Source organism: Sinocyclocheilus grahami, unplaced genomic scaffold (genome assembly GCF_001515645.1).
Source record: "Sinocyclocheilus grahami isolate Dianchi unplaced genomic scaffold, SAMN03320097.WGS_v1.1 scaffold926.1, whole genome shotgun sequence".
NCBI classification, from domain to species: Eukaryota; Metazoa; Chordata; class Actinopteri; order Cypriniformes; family Cyprinidae; genus Sinocyclocheilus; species Sinocyclocheilus grahami.
This window is the reverse complement of record NW_015506105.1, coordinates 190,187-204,725: the sequence shown is the minus strand read 5'-3', so window position 1 is coordinate 204,725 and position 14,539 is coordinate 190,187. Positions and strand designations below refer to the sequence as shown.

At 32.7% G+C, this 14,539-nt stretch overlaps 1 protein-coding gene across 1 annotated transcript in view; it reads left to right on the top strand.

Moving 5' to 3' along the window:
- The window catches only part of LOC107564365 (netrin receptor UNC5C-like), a 228,145-nt gene extending 217,935 nt beyond the window's left edge, over positions 1–10,210 (top strand). Inside the window, exons 17-18 of the mRNA XM_016249425.1 lie at positions 6,802–6,980; positions 9,462–10,210. Of these exons, the coding sequence (XP_016104911.1) occupies positions 6,802–6,980; positions 9,462–9,624 (342 nt within the window). The 3' untranslated portion in view covers positions 9,625–10,210. The remainder of the gene's footprint in view (positions 1–6,801; positions 6,981–9,461) is intronic.
- The last annotated feature ends 4,329 nt before the right edge of the window (positions 10,211–14,539 follow it).

Sequence of the window (14,539 nt, the reverse complement as noted above, 5' to 3'; positions counted from 1 at the left end):
AAATCTTCCCACACAGTGACATAGACATGTGGGGGCGTATTTAAACGAGGCATTTTAGGAGGGCGTGGCTGAGCGCTCACTTTTATAAAGAATATCTCTTTGGGTTTGAGACTTTAATTCTTGTAACTTTATGGATCTTCTGTATGCACGAATAGCTTTTAGCACACCGAAGACGAAGGAAAACATGAAATCACATCATATGACCCCTTTAAATTAAAAGTAATAATGCTTTAACAACTGAGCTTGAATAGGGTGTGGATTGTTTTGTCGACAATTTTAAACATCCCCAAAATAAGATGAAAACCAGGGACATTTGTTAATAAAGAATAACAATTTGGTCCCTCTGTAAATTCTCTTTGCCACCTTGAAGAATTCTCAGTTACTTAAAGTGTAGATAGACGGCCGGGAAGTAAGAAAACACACAGTCAAATGTATCCTCAATACTTCAATTTATTCATAGAAATACAGATATTATATAGGCATATGTCGAGGGGAGTTTCATCCTCTTAACCAATGAGGATATGAATAACATACACATAGGATCTTTGGCCAAGAACATGTGTTTATATAAAATGGCCACATGTACAGAAAAACATGGACATATTAGGAATAGACTTTTGCGAAGAATGCTGAACTGTCTTCAGAGTTTCATCACGAACCTCATTCCTAGCTATCATGTCCTTATTTGGGACATTTGAACCAAGAGAAGCTAATGTATACATTTAAGCATGCATACCTCGCATATGAGTAAGAGATATTTAAAACATAATATCAAGAGAGAGAGATGGATACAGAAGGGGGGATTCAGAGAGAATGCGTTGTATATAGAAGAGTGAGAGAGAGGGAGAAAAAAAGGAGGGGTGAGGCATATCTGGAACATTCTCTTAACAAGACAGAGAGTGTTTTCTAACAATTACCTAGTTCAGTGGTCAAAGTATCATTGAAATCGCATTTGTGATTGTCTATGAATTAAAAACTGGGGGCAATATGTTTTTGTATGTCTTTGTTTTTTTAAATGTTGTTGGTTCCATATACTTATATTATAATTATTAATTATAATGTTGTTTGAGGATGAAACTGAACCTATTTAAAAATATTTTTTTTTTTAATTCACCAAACATCACACTATGAGAAACAGCAAATGGTAACTATTGCAAATAGCTACAGATCAAAATTATGACTTTACAAAAACAAAATAAATATGAGAACTTATGATAAATAAAACTGTACTTAACAAATATTTGTACTTTTTTTTTTTTTTTTTTTACAGTATTTTCATTTTCACAAACTGAGTATAGGCTACACTAATTACAACTTTTCAAATGTTGTATTATGTTTATACTTTTGGAAATGTATCTTTACTATAATTCCTAATTATGCTTATTTTTCATTTTAGGCTCATTTTGAAAATAAAAATGCAACATAATTATATTGCATTTTTATGAGCCTGAAATGCAAAATAGTAAACATAATAAAGAAAGTAAGAGTAATTTCCAAGCACAAAAAAGAAGAAGAAGAAGAAATAAAAAAGAAAACAAAATGGAAAAGTTACAAAAGTTGTAATGTCTGTATACAGCATAATCAGTGAATATATTAAATACAATTACAAACAGGAATTGTTACAAATATCTGTCAAATAGAGTTTTATTTTTAGAAAATATATTGTTATAATATAACTGCTTGCTATTTACCATGATTACTATTTACTATTTTCATAGTGTATGGTGAATGGTATTAAAACTAGATCAAAATCATAAAAAATAGAAGAATCATAATAATAAAACTAAACATCATCATAATTATATTAATAGTACAGGCAACACACAAAAACAAAAACATTCAAAGATGTATTGACCCTGTTGGAGATGGATATTTAAATTAAATTTTTACCACTCAAATAGGAAATATCCCTGGTTTCCATTTCAGAAATCTGGGATTGATATTCTGATAAATGTGTAATGCTGTCTAGTTAGGCAGCTCATAGTGTTTGAATTGGCTCCATGCTCTCCATCAGCTGTCTTTCCCATGCGTTTGCGTCTCTGGAGAAGAGGCTGTTTCGGTTTAATCTGTCTGAAGGCTGTGAGAAGAGCTTCAGCTACTCTTAACACCCTCACGCATCTGTCTATACATCACAAAGGGTTTTCACCAAGCCGCTGTGTTTTTCTCTCTCCGGCGCTCCTGGGCTTTAATCGGTGTGTCTAATTAAGAACAGCACAGATTCATTAACATTACAGATGGATGCATTGCGATGAATTGAGTTCTTCTGGGCTGTAAAGCGCGTCTGACTGACTGATGTTCGGCCTCTTCAGGGACTGTTTCCAATGCACTTGTAATTTCAAACTAGTAAAAATAGATTGAGTGCATTTATTGATCAAAGATGCACATTTTGCTAAACTTGTACAGTGATGTTTAAATGAGGAAGATTCTGTAGAGCTTTGGTTTTCATCCGACGTTTTGGTCTGTTGTAGCTTTGCACGTAATTTTGTTTTTAATTTAAATTTTCAGGAGAAATTACACTTTTACAATAATAATAAGAAGAAGATGAAGAAGAAATGGAATTAAAAAGAATTTTAAAACCTGGTTTCAGTATTCTAGTTGTCTTATGTCATTTCCTCCCATGGCTTTTCTCATAATTTAGTTTAATTTTTTGTGTGATATTATACACTACTGTTCAAAAGTTTGTTGTCAGTATATATATATATATATATATCAGTATCTCACAGAAGTGAGTACACCCCTCACATTTTTGTAAATATTTTATTATATCTTTTCATGTGACATCACTGAAGAAATGACACTTTGCTACAATGTAAAGTAGTGAGTGTACAGCTTGTATAACAGTGCAAATTTGCTGTCCCCTCAAAATAACTCAACACACAGCCATTAATGTCTAAACCGCTGGCCACAAAAGTGAGTACACCCCTAAGTGAAAATGTCCAAACTGGGCCCAATTAGCCATTTTCTCTCCCGGGTGTCATGTGACTCATTAGTGTTACAAGGTCTCAGGTATGAATGGGGAGCAGGTGTGTTCAATTTGGTGTTATCGTTCTCACTCTCTCATACTGGTCACTGGAAGTTCAACATGGCACCTCATGGCAAAGAACTCTTTAGACATTAATGGCTGTGTGTTGAGTTATTTTGAGGGGACAGCAAATTTACACTGTTATACAAGCTGTACACTCACTACTTTACATTGTAGCAAAGTGTCATTTCTTCAGTGTTGTCACATGAAAAGATATAATAAAATATTTACAAAAATGTGAGGGGTGTACTCACTTCTGTGAGATACTGTATATATATATATATTAGTGCTGTCAATTGATTAAAAAATGTAACTAATTAATCGCACATTTTTCTGAAATTAATCGCGATTAATCCCACCTAACATTAAAGTTTTTAAATATACTTTTATATTGCAATAATTTCACATTCAATCTTCAAATTAATTTACAAACAACATAAAGACAGTATATTTTTTAATATTTGTTTAATGGCATCTTTTTTTATGACTGAAGGCCATTGTCAATGATAACCAATACTGATTTCTCTATAAAATTGCCCCCCCCCTCTAATATTTAACCATTGACTATAGCCATTCAACATTACAGTATAATCGAGAGCTATTCATTTTATCATTTATTAGACTTTAAAAAATAACTTCTAATTTAAGTGAACTTAAAACAATCTTCACATAAACCCATTATAATAAATGTCACATTTACCTGTGCCCTTCTATTTAGCTTTCTTTTTTTTCAGTTTTAGTTTTAATAATTAAATAACTTATTAAAAATAACATTTAAAATTTTCATAGTATTTACACTATTTTATTTTAGCTTTATTTCAATTAATGCAAATTATTTTACATTTTTCATTATCACTTTTTGTTAACATTAACAACACTGATTCTGGGTGGTTGCTAAGGTGTTGAGGGTGGTTGCTAGGGTGCTATGGGTGGTTGCTAGGGTGTTATGTGTGGTTGCTAAGGTGTTGAGGTAGGTTGCTAGGGTGTTTTGGGTGGTTTTAAGTTTTCGTTTTCATTTTGATTCAACATTACTAAAACTGGTAATGTTGTTTTGTGCTTTTCCTTAAAAGTCTTCTGCTCACCAAGGCTGCATTTATTGGTTCACAAATTGTGAAATATTATTACAATTTCAAATAGCTGTTCCTGGGACCTGACTCTGGTGCTCACGGCACTACAGCAGGGCCCATTTGAGCCTTTTTGCAGGCGGTTGAGCCGAAGTTCCTTCAATGGAGACTTTGCTCCTGCTAGCATTGGCCTCTATCAAGAGGGTAGGGGACCTGCATGCATTTTCGGTCAACGATTCGTGCCTAGAGTTCGGGCCTGCTGATTCCCAGGTAACCCTGAGGCCCCGGCCTGGCTATGTGCCCAAGGTTCCCGCTACTCCCTTCAGGGATCAGGTGGTGATCAGATGGTACAGCTCCTGTACCACTGCTGAGCGGCCGGGTCATCGGCTCGGCTCCTCAGCGAAAACCTGAAAATGCGCTGCATCTGCTGCCTACTTATACTCACGCTGTGATCAGCAGCAGCTGGATGCAATAATCGCATGCCAATGTGCATTGGCTCATTTAGTTTACACTCGAAGTAGATTGGTCCCTCTAAGCGAGATCCCAATTCGTCGGTCCTCCGACGTGACGTCTCCGTTCCCTCCTTCAGGGAACGAGGGTTACATACATAACCGAGACGTTTTCTATTGTAATATTTTTCTAAATGTAAATGATTTTTGTGATTCAAAGCTGAATTTTCAGCATCATTACTTCAGTCTTCAGTGTCACAATATCCTTCAGAAATCATTCTAATATGCTGATTTGAATGATTTTTGTGATTCAAAGCTGAATTTTCAGCATCATTACTTCAGTCTTCAGTGTCACATTATCCTTCAGAAATCATTATAATATGCTGATTTGCAGCTCAAGAATCATTTCTCATTATTATCATTGTTGAAAGTCGAGATGACGTCATTAATGAACAAATAAGCCTGAACCTTGAGCTGAGACTCGAATACCTTGAGCACAGCTATAGCATATGACACAGTGCTGGCCGCATGGCTATTGCTCCTATAACGGCTCATTTTTATCAGTTCTTTTGTCTTTGGGTCGTTATTATTTCTCACAGATTCTAAATTCTAAATTCTGCTCGTTCTAAATCAGATACAGATAAAGTAGCACAGTAAAGACTGCATTTATACAGTATGAATGCATTAGTGAGAGAGCGATTGCGTGTGTGAATCCTGTTGCGCCCTCTATAGGACCAGTGACTAGTCAACGTCAAGCATAAAGGGATACTCCACCCCAAAATAAAAATGTTGTCATTAATCACTTTACCCCCATGCCGTTCCAAACCCCTAAAAGCTTTGTTCGTCTTCGGAACACAATTTAAGATATTTTGGATGAAAACCGGGAGGCTTGTGACTGTCCCATTGACTGCCAAGTAAATGACACAAAAAGTATTCTCGTCGCTTCATAACGTTACGGTTGAACCACTGATGGCAGATGGACTATTCTGACGATGTCTTTCATACTTTTCTGGACCTTGACAGTGTCATTTACTTGGCAGTCAATGGGACAGTCACAAGCCGCCCAGTTTTCATCCAAAATATCTTAAATTGTGTTCCGAAGATGAACGAAGCTTTTTAGGGGTTTGGAACGACATGGGGGTAAGTCATTAATGACAAAATTTTCATTTTGGAGTGGAGTATCCCTTTAAAGCGTCACGGCAGAGAATTGAAGTCGATTAGTCTATGCAACCACTACTTTACTGCCACTTTTAAACAATTTCATGCATCATTTGAATTTTGTGTTTTGTGGGAAATTTTATATTCTGTGTCACTCAAATGCAAAACAGCTGTACTTATTTCACATTCCCTGCTTCTGTTCTTATAGATGTACAAAAGCAGAAGCTTTTATTTGGTGCTGTTGCTTTTTACGAATAATATCACCAACGAGTGTGATTTAATTAAACCGCCGCCTCCACACACACGCACACACACACACACACACACACACACACACACACAGTTGAGATTTCAGCTCGGATTTTAATGCATTGAAATGTCAGTCGATATTATTTCCGAGAAGCAGAGAGTATCTCCAGCAGTGAAAGAGCCCTGATTCAGTGAGAACATTTATTTCTAAATGCCATAAGAGCAGTGGAGTTCTACGGGGGACTGAGATGCATGACGCTGTTATACATACGAAGATACATGAAATGAAGAAGCACAAGTTATAGCAAGGCGTGTCACAGTGATCAGTAGAACTATGTGTTGTTGATCTCTGTTTATAATGTTGATATCTATTAAGCCCTTACAACCTGAAGGCATTTTTTAAGATTTCACATCTAAGACGCACTTAAAATTAAGAGTTTATAACTCTACAAAAAAGTAGCATCAAATTCATGGTCTCATTTAATTGAAAACCTTTTAAAATGTAAAAAAAAGATTTTGATCGTGTTTGGGGGCTCTTATGTTACAACACTGCTGAGGAAACCCAAGAAAAATTGATGCAATTTATGTTGTTATTATTCATGTTTTTCATGATGACTATTGCACTAGGCATGAAATCAAGTTTTGGCTTGTTCACAATCATGTCAACTGCATCTGGGCCACATTTTGTGTTGATATCTCAAAGCAATACAAAGTTATGGCATTTGGAACATAGTCACAAATCAGATAGAATTATGTACAACAGAAGTAAAAATTCATTTATTTTGTGTGTGTGTGTGTGTGTGTGTGCGTGTGCGTGTGCGTGCTTGTGCGTGTGTGTGTGTGTGTGTGTGTTCTGCAGGATGTCCAGAGCATCGACACGTCCCTGATGGACCCAGGCAGCAGTATCACGGTTCTAACGGGTCCGAGTGCATTCAGGATCCCGGTCAGCATCAGAAGCAAACTGTGCAGCAGCCTGGACGTCCCGCACACACGCGGAAATGACTGGAGAATACTGGCACACAAACTCAACCTGGACAGGTGACGTTTACACACATCAACACTGCACGCACATGCATTCACACACAATCATTTAGCCCTTCATTTAGTTTCCATTGAGTTTGAAAGTGATTAGATGCCATATTGACTAGGGTTCAAAAGTTTGGGGTCTGTAAGATTTTATAAATCTCTTATTCTCACAAAGGCTGCATTTATTTGATCAAAATACAGCAGCAATAATGTAAAAAAATATATATAATATAAAATAATTATTTTCTATTGTAATATATTGTAAAATGTAATTTATTCCTGTGATCAAATCTGAATTTTCAGCATCATCACTCCAGTCTTCAATGTCACATGATTCTTCAGAAATCATTCTAATATTCTGATTTGCTGCTCAAGAAACATCATATAATATAATATTATATTATATAATTCAAGTTTATAATGTAATTTAATATAATAAGTTTTAGGATTTTTGATGTTTCTGTTTAGCTTTAATTTATTTATTTTTTCTCTTCAGTTTTAGTTTTAATCATTTTAGTACTTTATTTTTTATTTGATTTCAGATCGTTGCCAAGGCAACATTTTTAATTGTAATAATACTTTAATTTGTTTTCAACTTTATTTCAATTAATGGAAATATTTTGAATTGCATAGATTTTTAATAATGTAATATAATGCTCATTGACCATAAAATGAGTATTTTTTTTTTAGCTATCATTATTTTGGTCAACATTTTAGCACATCTCCAGTATGAGCGTTTGTTTATCATCAGTGTGCTGAGACTGCAGTGTCGTTTTTATTTGAAAAGCGATAGAAGAGAAACTAATCTGCTCTAAAAGTATCTCACAGGAGAGTTTGAAGACAATTAACAGTGGAAAAACAGCAGGCGAGCTAAAGAGAAATTTCCCATTGTTCGTTTCGGTCCGCCTGGAGAATTGAAGAGATATATTCACTCTCTTGAACATCAACTTTTTAAAATAGCAGCGTTTCTGTGTGCCTCCACATTTCACGTAATTAGAGGAAAAGCTCAAAAAAAGCGAAGGACCCCTATGGTTGAGGTGTTACTGCAGGAAGGTTAAAGTACGAGAGATCTCATTTGAAACGAGAGAGAGTTTAGAATGGAGAGCTCGCTGTTCACCTCTGAGGACCAGCAGGCACGAAAGAGGCAGAAGACGAGAGAGTTTGAGTTCACAGGGGGCAGGAAGTAGAGAGATAAAGCGAGGAGGATGTTAAAAGTGAATAGACAGGCTCTGAAAGTTCTTCATCAGTCATAGACTGCAGATCTCCAGAGCCACTGCAGAGATGTTTTTATTCTGATGGAGACCAGAGAGAGCTTCTCCATTCAACTCAGATTACAGGAGCTTTGATAAATACAGGATCTGTAGGACTGGCTGATGTTATACTCCATATGATGGTGGAAGAGATTTTGCTGTACTGTACATATATTTGCTTTGAGAGAATGATGGGAAAACATGAATTAATGCAAAAATACAAAGCAAAGAACATGTTATAAGTGTTGTAGCACCTTATTCAGTTGTATATAGACAGCTGTGCATATTGGCTATATTCTTATTTTTAATTGAATAAATTAATCAAATGAATTGCAATTATTTGTAGGTATCAATATTTACTGAGAAAAGACCCCAAATGAAGATTATTACATTATATAACATAAGACATTACATTATTGTGGCTGATGAGTAAATCTTTTAATAGATCAAACAGGGATGTATTTTCTTTCTGTATTTTAGCCTGTATGGCGTTTATTATTATTATTAGTGTTATTAATACTATTAATTTATATGGACTTCCAAAGCAAAGAAATTAAGAATATTGGTGCTGTAATTTTACTTTTGTTAAATAAATTATAATTATTATTGTTGTCTTTTATTTACACTGTAGTAGTATTATTGCAATAGTAATATATTTCCTTATGGATTACATTTTTATTATTTAAATATTATTGCAATTTGATTATTTGAAATAAATAATATTTTGAATAATAATTATTATTATTATTATTACTATAAAATAAAAATATTTTGAATAATAATTATTGTTATTGTTTTTGTGGTTACTATTTGTTTTTACTGTGCAATAGTAATATTTTTGATTATTTTTTTATGATTTAAATACTAAACTTAAAATAATATTATGAATAATAATAGAAGTAACAACTAATAATAAGTGTTATTATTATTATTATATTATTATTCAATACTTTTTTAATTACTGTGCAATAGTAATATTTTTTTTTATTATTTAATGTTTATGAAACGTAAACATTTTTATTGCATTATTTTTAAAGAAATAATCTCACTAATATAATGCATTAAATTACAAAAAAAGAGAAAATAATCAAATCAGGTTTCACTGCATCATGCAAAAAATAAACATAACCACAATAAAATAGAATAAAAAATGTTGAATTTCCAAGACAAATAACTATATGGTGAAATATTGTGGTCCTACCACCCACCTCTAAGCGTCTGATTCCTCTCGCCTGCCCTACAGGTATCTGAAGTACTTTGCGACTAAGACGAGTCCGACCGGAGTGATTCTGGACCTGTGGGAAGCTCAACACTTCCCACACGGAAACCTCAACCAGCTCGCCACTGTCCTGGAGGAGATGGGTCGTCATGACAACAGCATCGCCGCCATGGCCAAGGAACAGTGACCCTCACTTTGGCGGTAATAACGCTGCTAACGATGACGTCCAGCTCAAGTTGTGTTGCCACACGATCAAAACAACGATCAAAAACCAAGACGCCGTGCGCAGCACTGCTGTCCATGTACGTGGATTCCGCCGATTTGGGGTCAAAGGTGAAGCAGGAACAGGGTCGAGACACTTCAGGCACGTACTAGACAACCAAAACACACCCAAACCCTCCCAGTTTGCACGCACAGGGTCCCCCCGACAGCTGAAATCTCCCACTTTATCATCCTTTAGTCATCATTTTTACTGAATTTTGTGGTGCCATCTAGTGGATGCAAAAACAACAAACCCTTCATGTGATATAATATTTTGAGACATGAGTACAGTATTTAGTGTGAGTACCTTAAAGTGGCCTTTAAAATCCAGTTACCGTTCAGATCCCATTTGAATTGTATTATTTTTGTAATGCAGGTATCTGAAGACGTACAGTAAATATGTTTGTTTGTTGAACAAAAGTGCATGTGAGCACTTGCCAGGGAACTGAGAATAATTTTTTTTGATTTTCTGAAATGCAATGTTTCATCACACTTTAATAATGATGATCTTTACTGGCTCTGCATGGGCTGTTTCTGTTGTGCATCATCAGTGTTTCATGTCAACATTTACACATCTCGCTCTGCTAGACGCTTTGTTTTAACAAGAGTAAATTTACCCCTCACAACACTTACCATACTGACTATAGTTTCTGCCAAAATGTGATAGATACTGCAGTTATTGTTACTACTGGCATATTGTAATGAATTAATATAATTCTATAAATCTTTCATTTAAATTTTTTTTTAATGCCAGTGAAGGATAATATCAAGTTATTGTAATAAGGTTAACAACCACAGCTTTAAGGTTTCCCTACGATTTTTTCTACCAAAGTAAGCGTTCTATGGTTTAACGTTTGAAAACCAAGAAATTAAGACAGACAGAAATATTGGTCATTTTGTTTTATGATGTAAATTATTATTATTATTATTATTATTATTTTACATATTTTTTTTTTTTTACAATTTACAGTGCAGTTGTATTATTGCAAAAGTAATATATTGCCCTATTGATTGAATTTTTCATGATTTAAATAATAAAATAAAAATGGAATAATTAATTATTGTACTTGTTATTTTTATTATTATTATTATTATTATTCAAAAACAATCAATTAATTAATATTATTCAAAATGTTATTTCTATTTTATTATTTAAATACGATTTTTATTTAAATAATAAAATAAGATTTTGAATAGTATTTATATTAATATATCATTTAAAAATAAAATAATAATTATTATTATTACAATTATGACTAGTTTTCACAATTATTTATTTAATTGTTCTTTTTATCATTAATAATAATAATAATAATGACTAGTGTTTTTTTTTGTTTTTTTACTGTGCAATAGTATTATTGCAGTTATTTAAAAAAAAAAATTAAAAAAAGTATTGCATATTATTTTAACCAGAGTAAATTTATCCCTTACAAAAATGTACCATGGTGACTATAATTTCTCCCAAAATGTGATGGATACTACAGTTACAACTGGAATATTGTAATGAATTCATATAATTCTTTTCAGAATCCTTTAATTATAAGTTTATGACAGTGAGTTACCATAGGTTTATTGCAGTAATCATAACTGTAGTAACTTTTGGTGGAAGCTGTGGTTATGGTGAATTATTGTAAGGGGTTGAGCACTCATACTGTGTCCTAACCAGTGTCCAGTGACAGGTTATTTTTCTGTCCAGACACAAAGTGAAAATACTGTACAATATGACACAATTACAACCAATCAGAACATATTATATATTTAATATAAAGATTGTTGGCTACCCAGTGTTATAAGGCAAAATGACCTGTTAGTTGCAGAGTCTGGTTAGGTCAAAACTCAGGTTTGATTGGTTTGATTAGGTTTGAGTCAGAGCTGCAGGTCTGAAGCTCTCCTATCAACACTACCAGTATGGTGGAATCAATTCATCTGGAAAATATTAAAGATGTCACTCCTGTGTGATGCTTCATCCAGACACTAGAAATAAGATCTCTGACCAGTGAACATTAGAAAAAAATCACATGAAAGATGTCAGACATTTTACTTACAAATATCCAGATACATGAATGAAACATTTCTATGGAATATATTTGCTTGTTTTTTGTAGCGAGTTTATCAGAACATATTTACATGCACATTAACTTGTAACATTTAGGAAAGTAATGTCTTGGGGAAAGAGGGCTTGGTGATGATGAAGCAATGGTTTTTCAGAGGCGGAGCGAGTTATTATATTCTGATGCAAGATTATGAGAACCTTTTAAAATATTTATACTGATGAATTGTTCACTATACTATGGAAGCCCATTTCCACCACCTAAGAAAAAATCATGCATTGATAAATCATAATTATAACATAAAACTTCTAAATTTTCACATTAAGTCTCAATTTTGAGATAATAATTCGAACTAATGACATGAAAAGACAAAATTGTGACAAACATTTGAAATTATAACCTAAAAAGTCAAAATTATGAGATCAAATTAACATAATTATGACAAAAGTTTGACTTTTTTTATATTTTGATTTGTCAAGATTTCGACTTTGTCAAAATTATTACATTAGTATCTCATAAATTTTGACTTGTCGATTTTGACTTGTCATAAATTCAACATGTCATTATGACTTATAATTTAGATTTACTGAAATTTTTTGTTATACTGACAATTTGTCATAACTTGTCATAATGACTTAGTGTCTCAATTTTTCATTACTTAATGTCTCATAATTTTGATATTTTGTCAATTTTAACTCAATCTCAGTAGGACTTAATTTAGATGGCAAAATTTCAACATTTTTGTTATGAAATTTTGTCAGTTTTGTGGGGTTTTTTGGTCATAATTTACTTTTTAATTTTACAATTTTAAGTTGTTCTCAGACTTTTTTTGTCAAATTCAATTGGTCATTTCAACTCATAATGATTTTGACTTGTGAAAATGTTGACTTTTGTCATATGACTTAGTATCTCATAATTTTGACTTTTTTATCATGACTTAAAATATCATAATTTTGACTTTTTTCATAATCAACTTACTATCTCATAAATTTGACTTGTCATAATTAGTATCATAATTTTTTACTTCTGAAAATGTTGACTTTTGTCATATGACTTAGTATCATAATTTTGACTTTTTGTCCATTTTAAATGGTCATAATTTCAATTTATCTCATGATTTATAATTTAGATGACAAAATGTAAACTTTTTCGTTATAACATTGTCAATTTTGAATTTTTTTTGTCAATTTATTTTTATTTTCAATTTGAACTTTTTCTCAGACTTTGTCACAATAATGACTCAGTAGCTTATTTTGACTTTTTGCCATAATGACTCAATTTTGACTGTCATAAAGACTTAGTATCTCGTAATTTTGACATTTTGTCAATTTTAAATGGTCATAATTTCAATTTATCTCATGATTTATAGTTTAGACTACAAAATGTAAATTTTTTTTGTTATAACTGTCAATTTTAACTTTTTCTCAGACTTTGTCAATTTCAGTTGGTCATAAATTTGATTTTTTTTCCCAGAATGATTTTGGCGTGATAATTTTGACTTTTTGTCATAATGGCTTATAATTTCTGTCAACTTTTTGTCAATTTTGACTTGTAATTTTATAATTATGGCTGTTACAATTTAAATTTGCCATTTTAACTTTTGTTATAATTACGCCAATTTTTACAATGTTGTTAATTATGAGTCTCATGATTTTGACTTGTCATCATTTTGAATTTTTTGCTATAATAATGACATTTAACATTGACTTTTTTGTCAAAATCATGATTTATGTAAAGCATTTATTTTTCTTTTTTTTTACTTTACAGTATGTGGCAGAAAAGGGTTTCCATACAATAAGGAACATGTATTAAGAAAGTAAACAGGGTCGTTTTGACTTCAACTCAAAAATTAAAATTCCCATTTGCTGGAAATAATGTAACAGAAGTCTTAACCAAGACCTAAAGTTAAACTCACAAATCCTAAATGTGTTTACAACCAGAACAGACAGTTTACAGTTAATGATGGTCTATGCAACTGGAGACTGCGTACTTTATGCATAAATATTTTTGCATAAATCCATCACAGTAGATGCGAGTGTTGGTGTGCTTGTAAATGTGAAACACAGAGCTCATTATATGTGATCTGTCTGCAGTTTCACTGCCTGCAGCCGCTGCCACCCCACCAACACGAAAAAGCCTCCAACCAACTGCCATTTCCCACAATCCAAATGAGAGGCTCGGTGCGGAAAATAAAAGCCAAATGAACAAGCAAAACAAGACAACAGAAAAGCCCTTCTGTAAGCTTGACGAGCAGCAGTGCATTGAGTGTTTCTGTCTGGTGTTAATGCTGTGCCAACTATGCAATGTTTGCTTCTATACAGGACAATGTGCATCGTTATGACTCGCGTGTACAGAGAGAATTTAATACACAGAATAAAGCTTCATTAAAAATCAAAAACAAAAAACGCTATGTCTGCGACCAGTTTCTGTATAAAATGTATGTAAAGGATTTTTAAAAATAAATTATATTTTTAATCAACGCTGACAGTGGCCTTCTGTTGTTGTGGTTTTATTATTTTATTTTTTTATTGTTTTTTTTCTTAGGTTGAACATTTGGACTATATTTTATTTTAATTAATTTTTGTCCAGCCAATGAGATAGTGTAGAAAACACTGGTTTATTTCTGGCAAAGAATATAAAATATAAACTATAATGTATATATTAATTTATATCCAATTTATAATTTTGAGTAGTGTAATACAAATAGACCAGATATATTTATATATATATATATATATATATATATATATATACATACATATATATATATATATACATATATATGATATA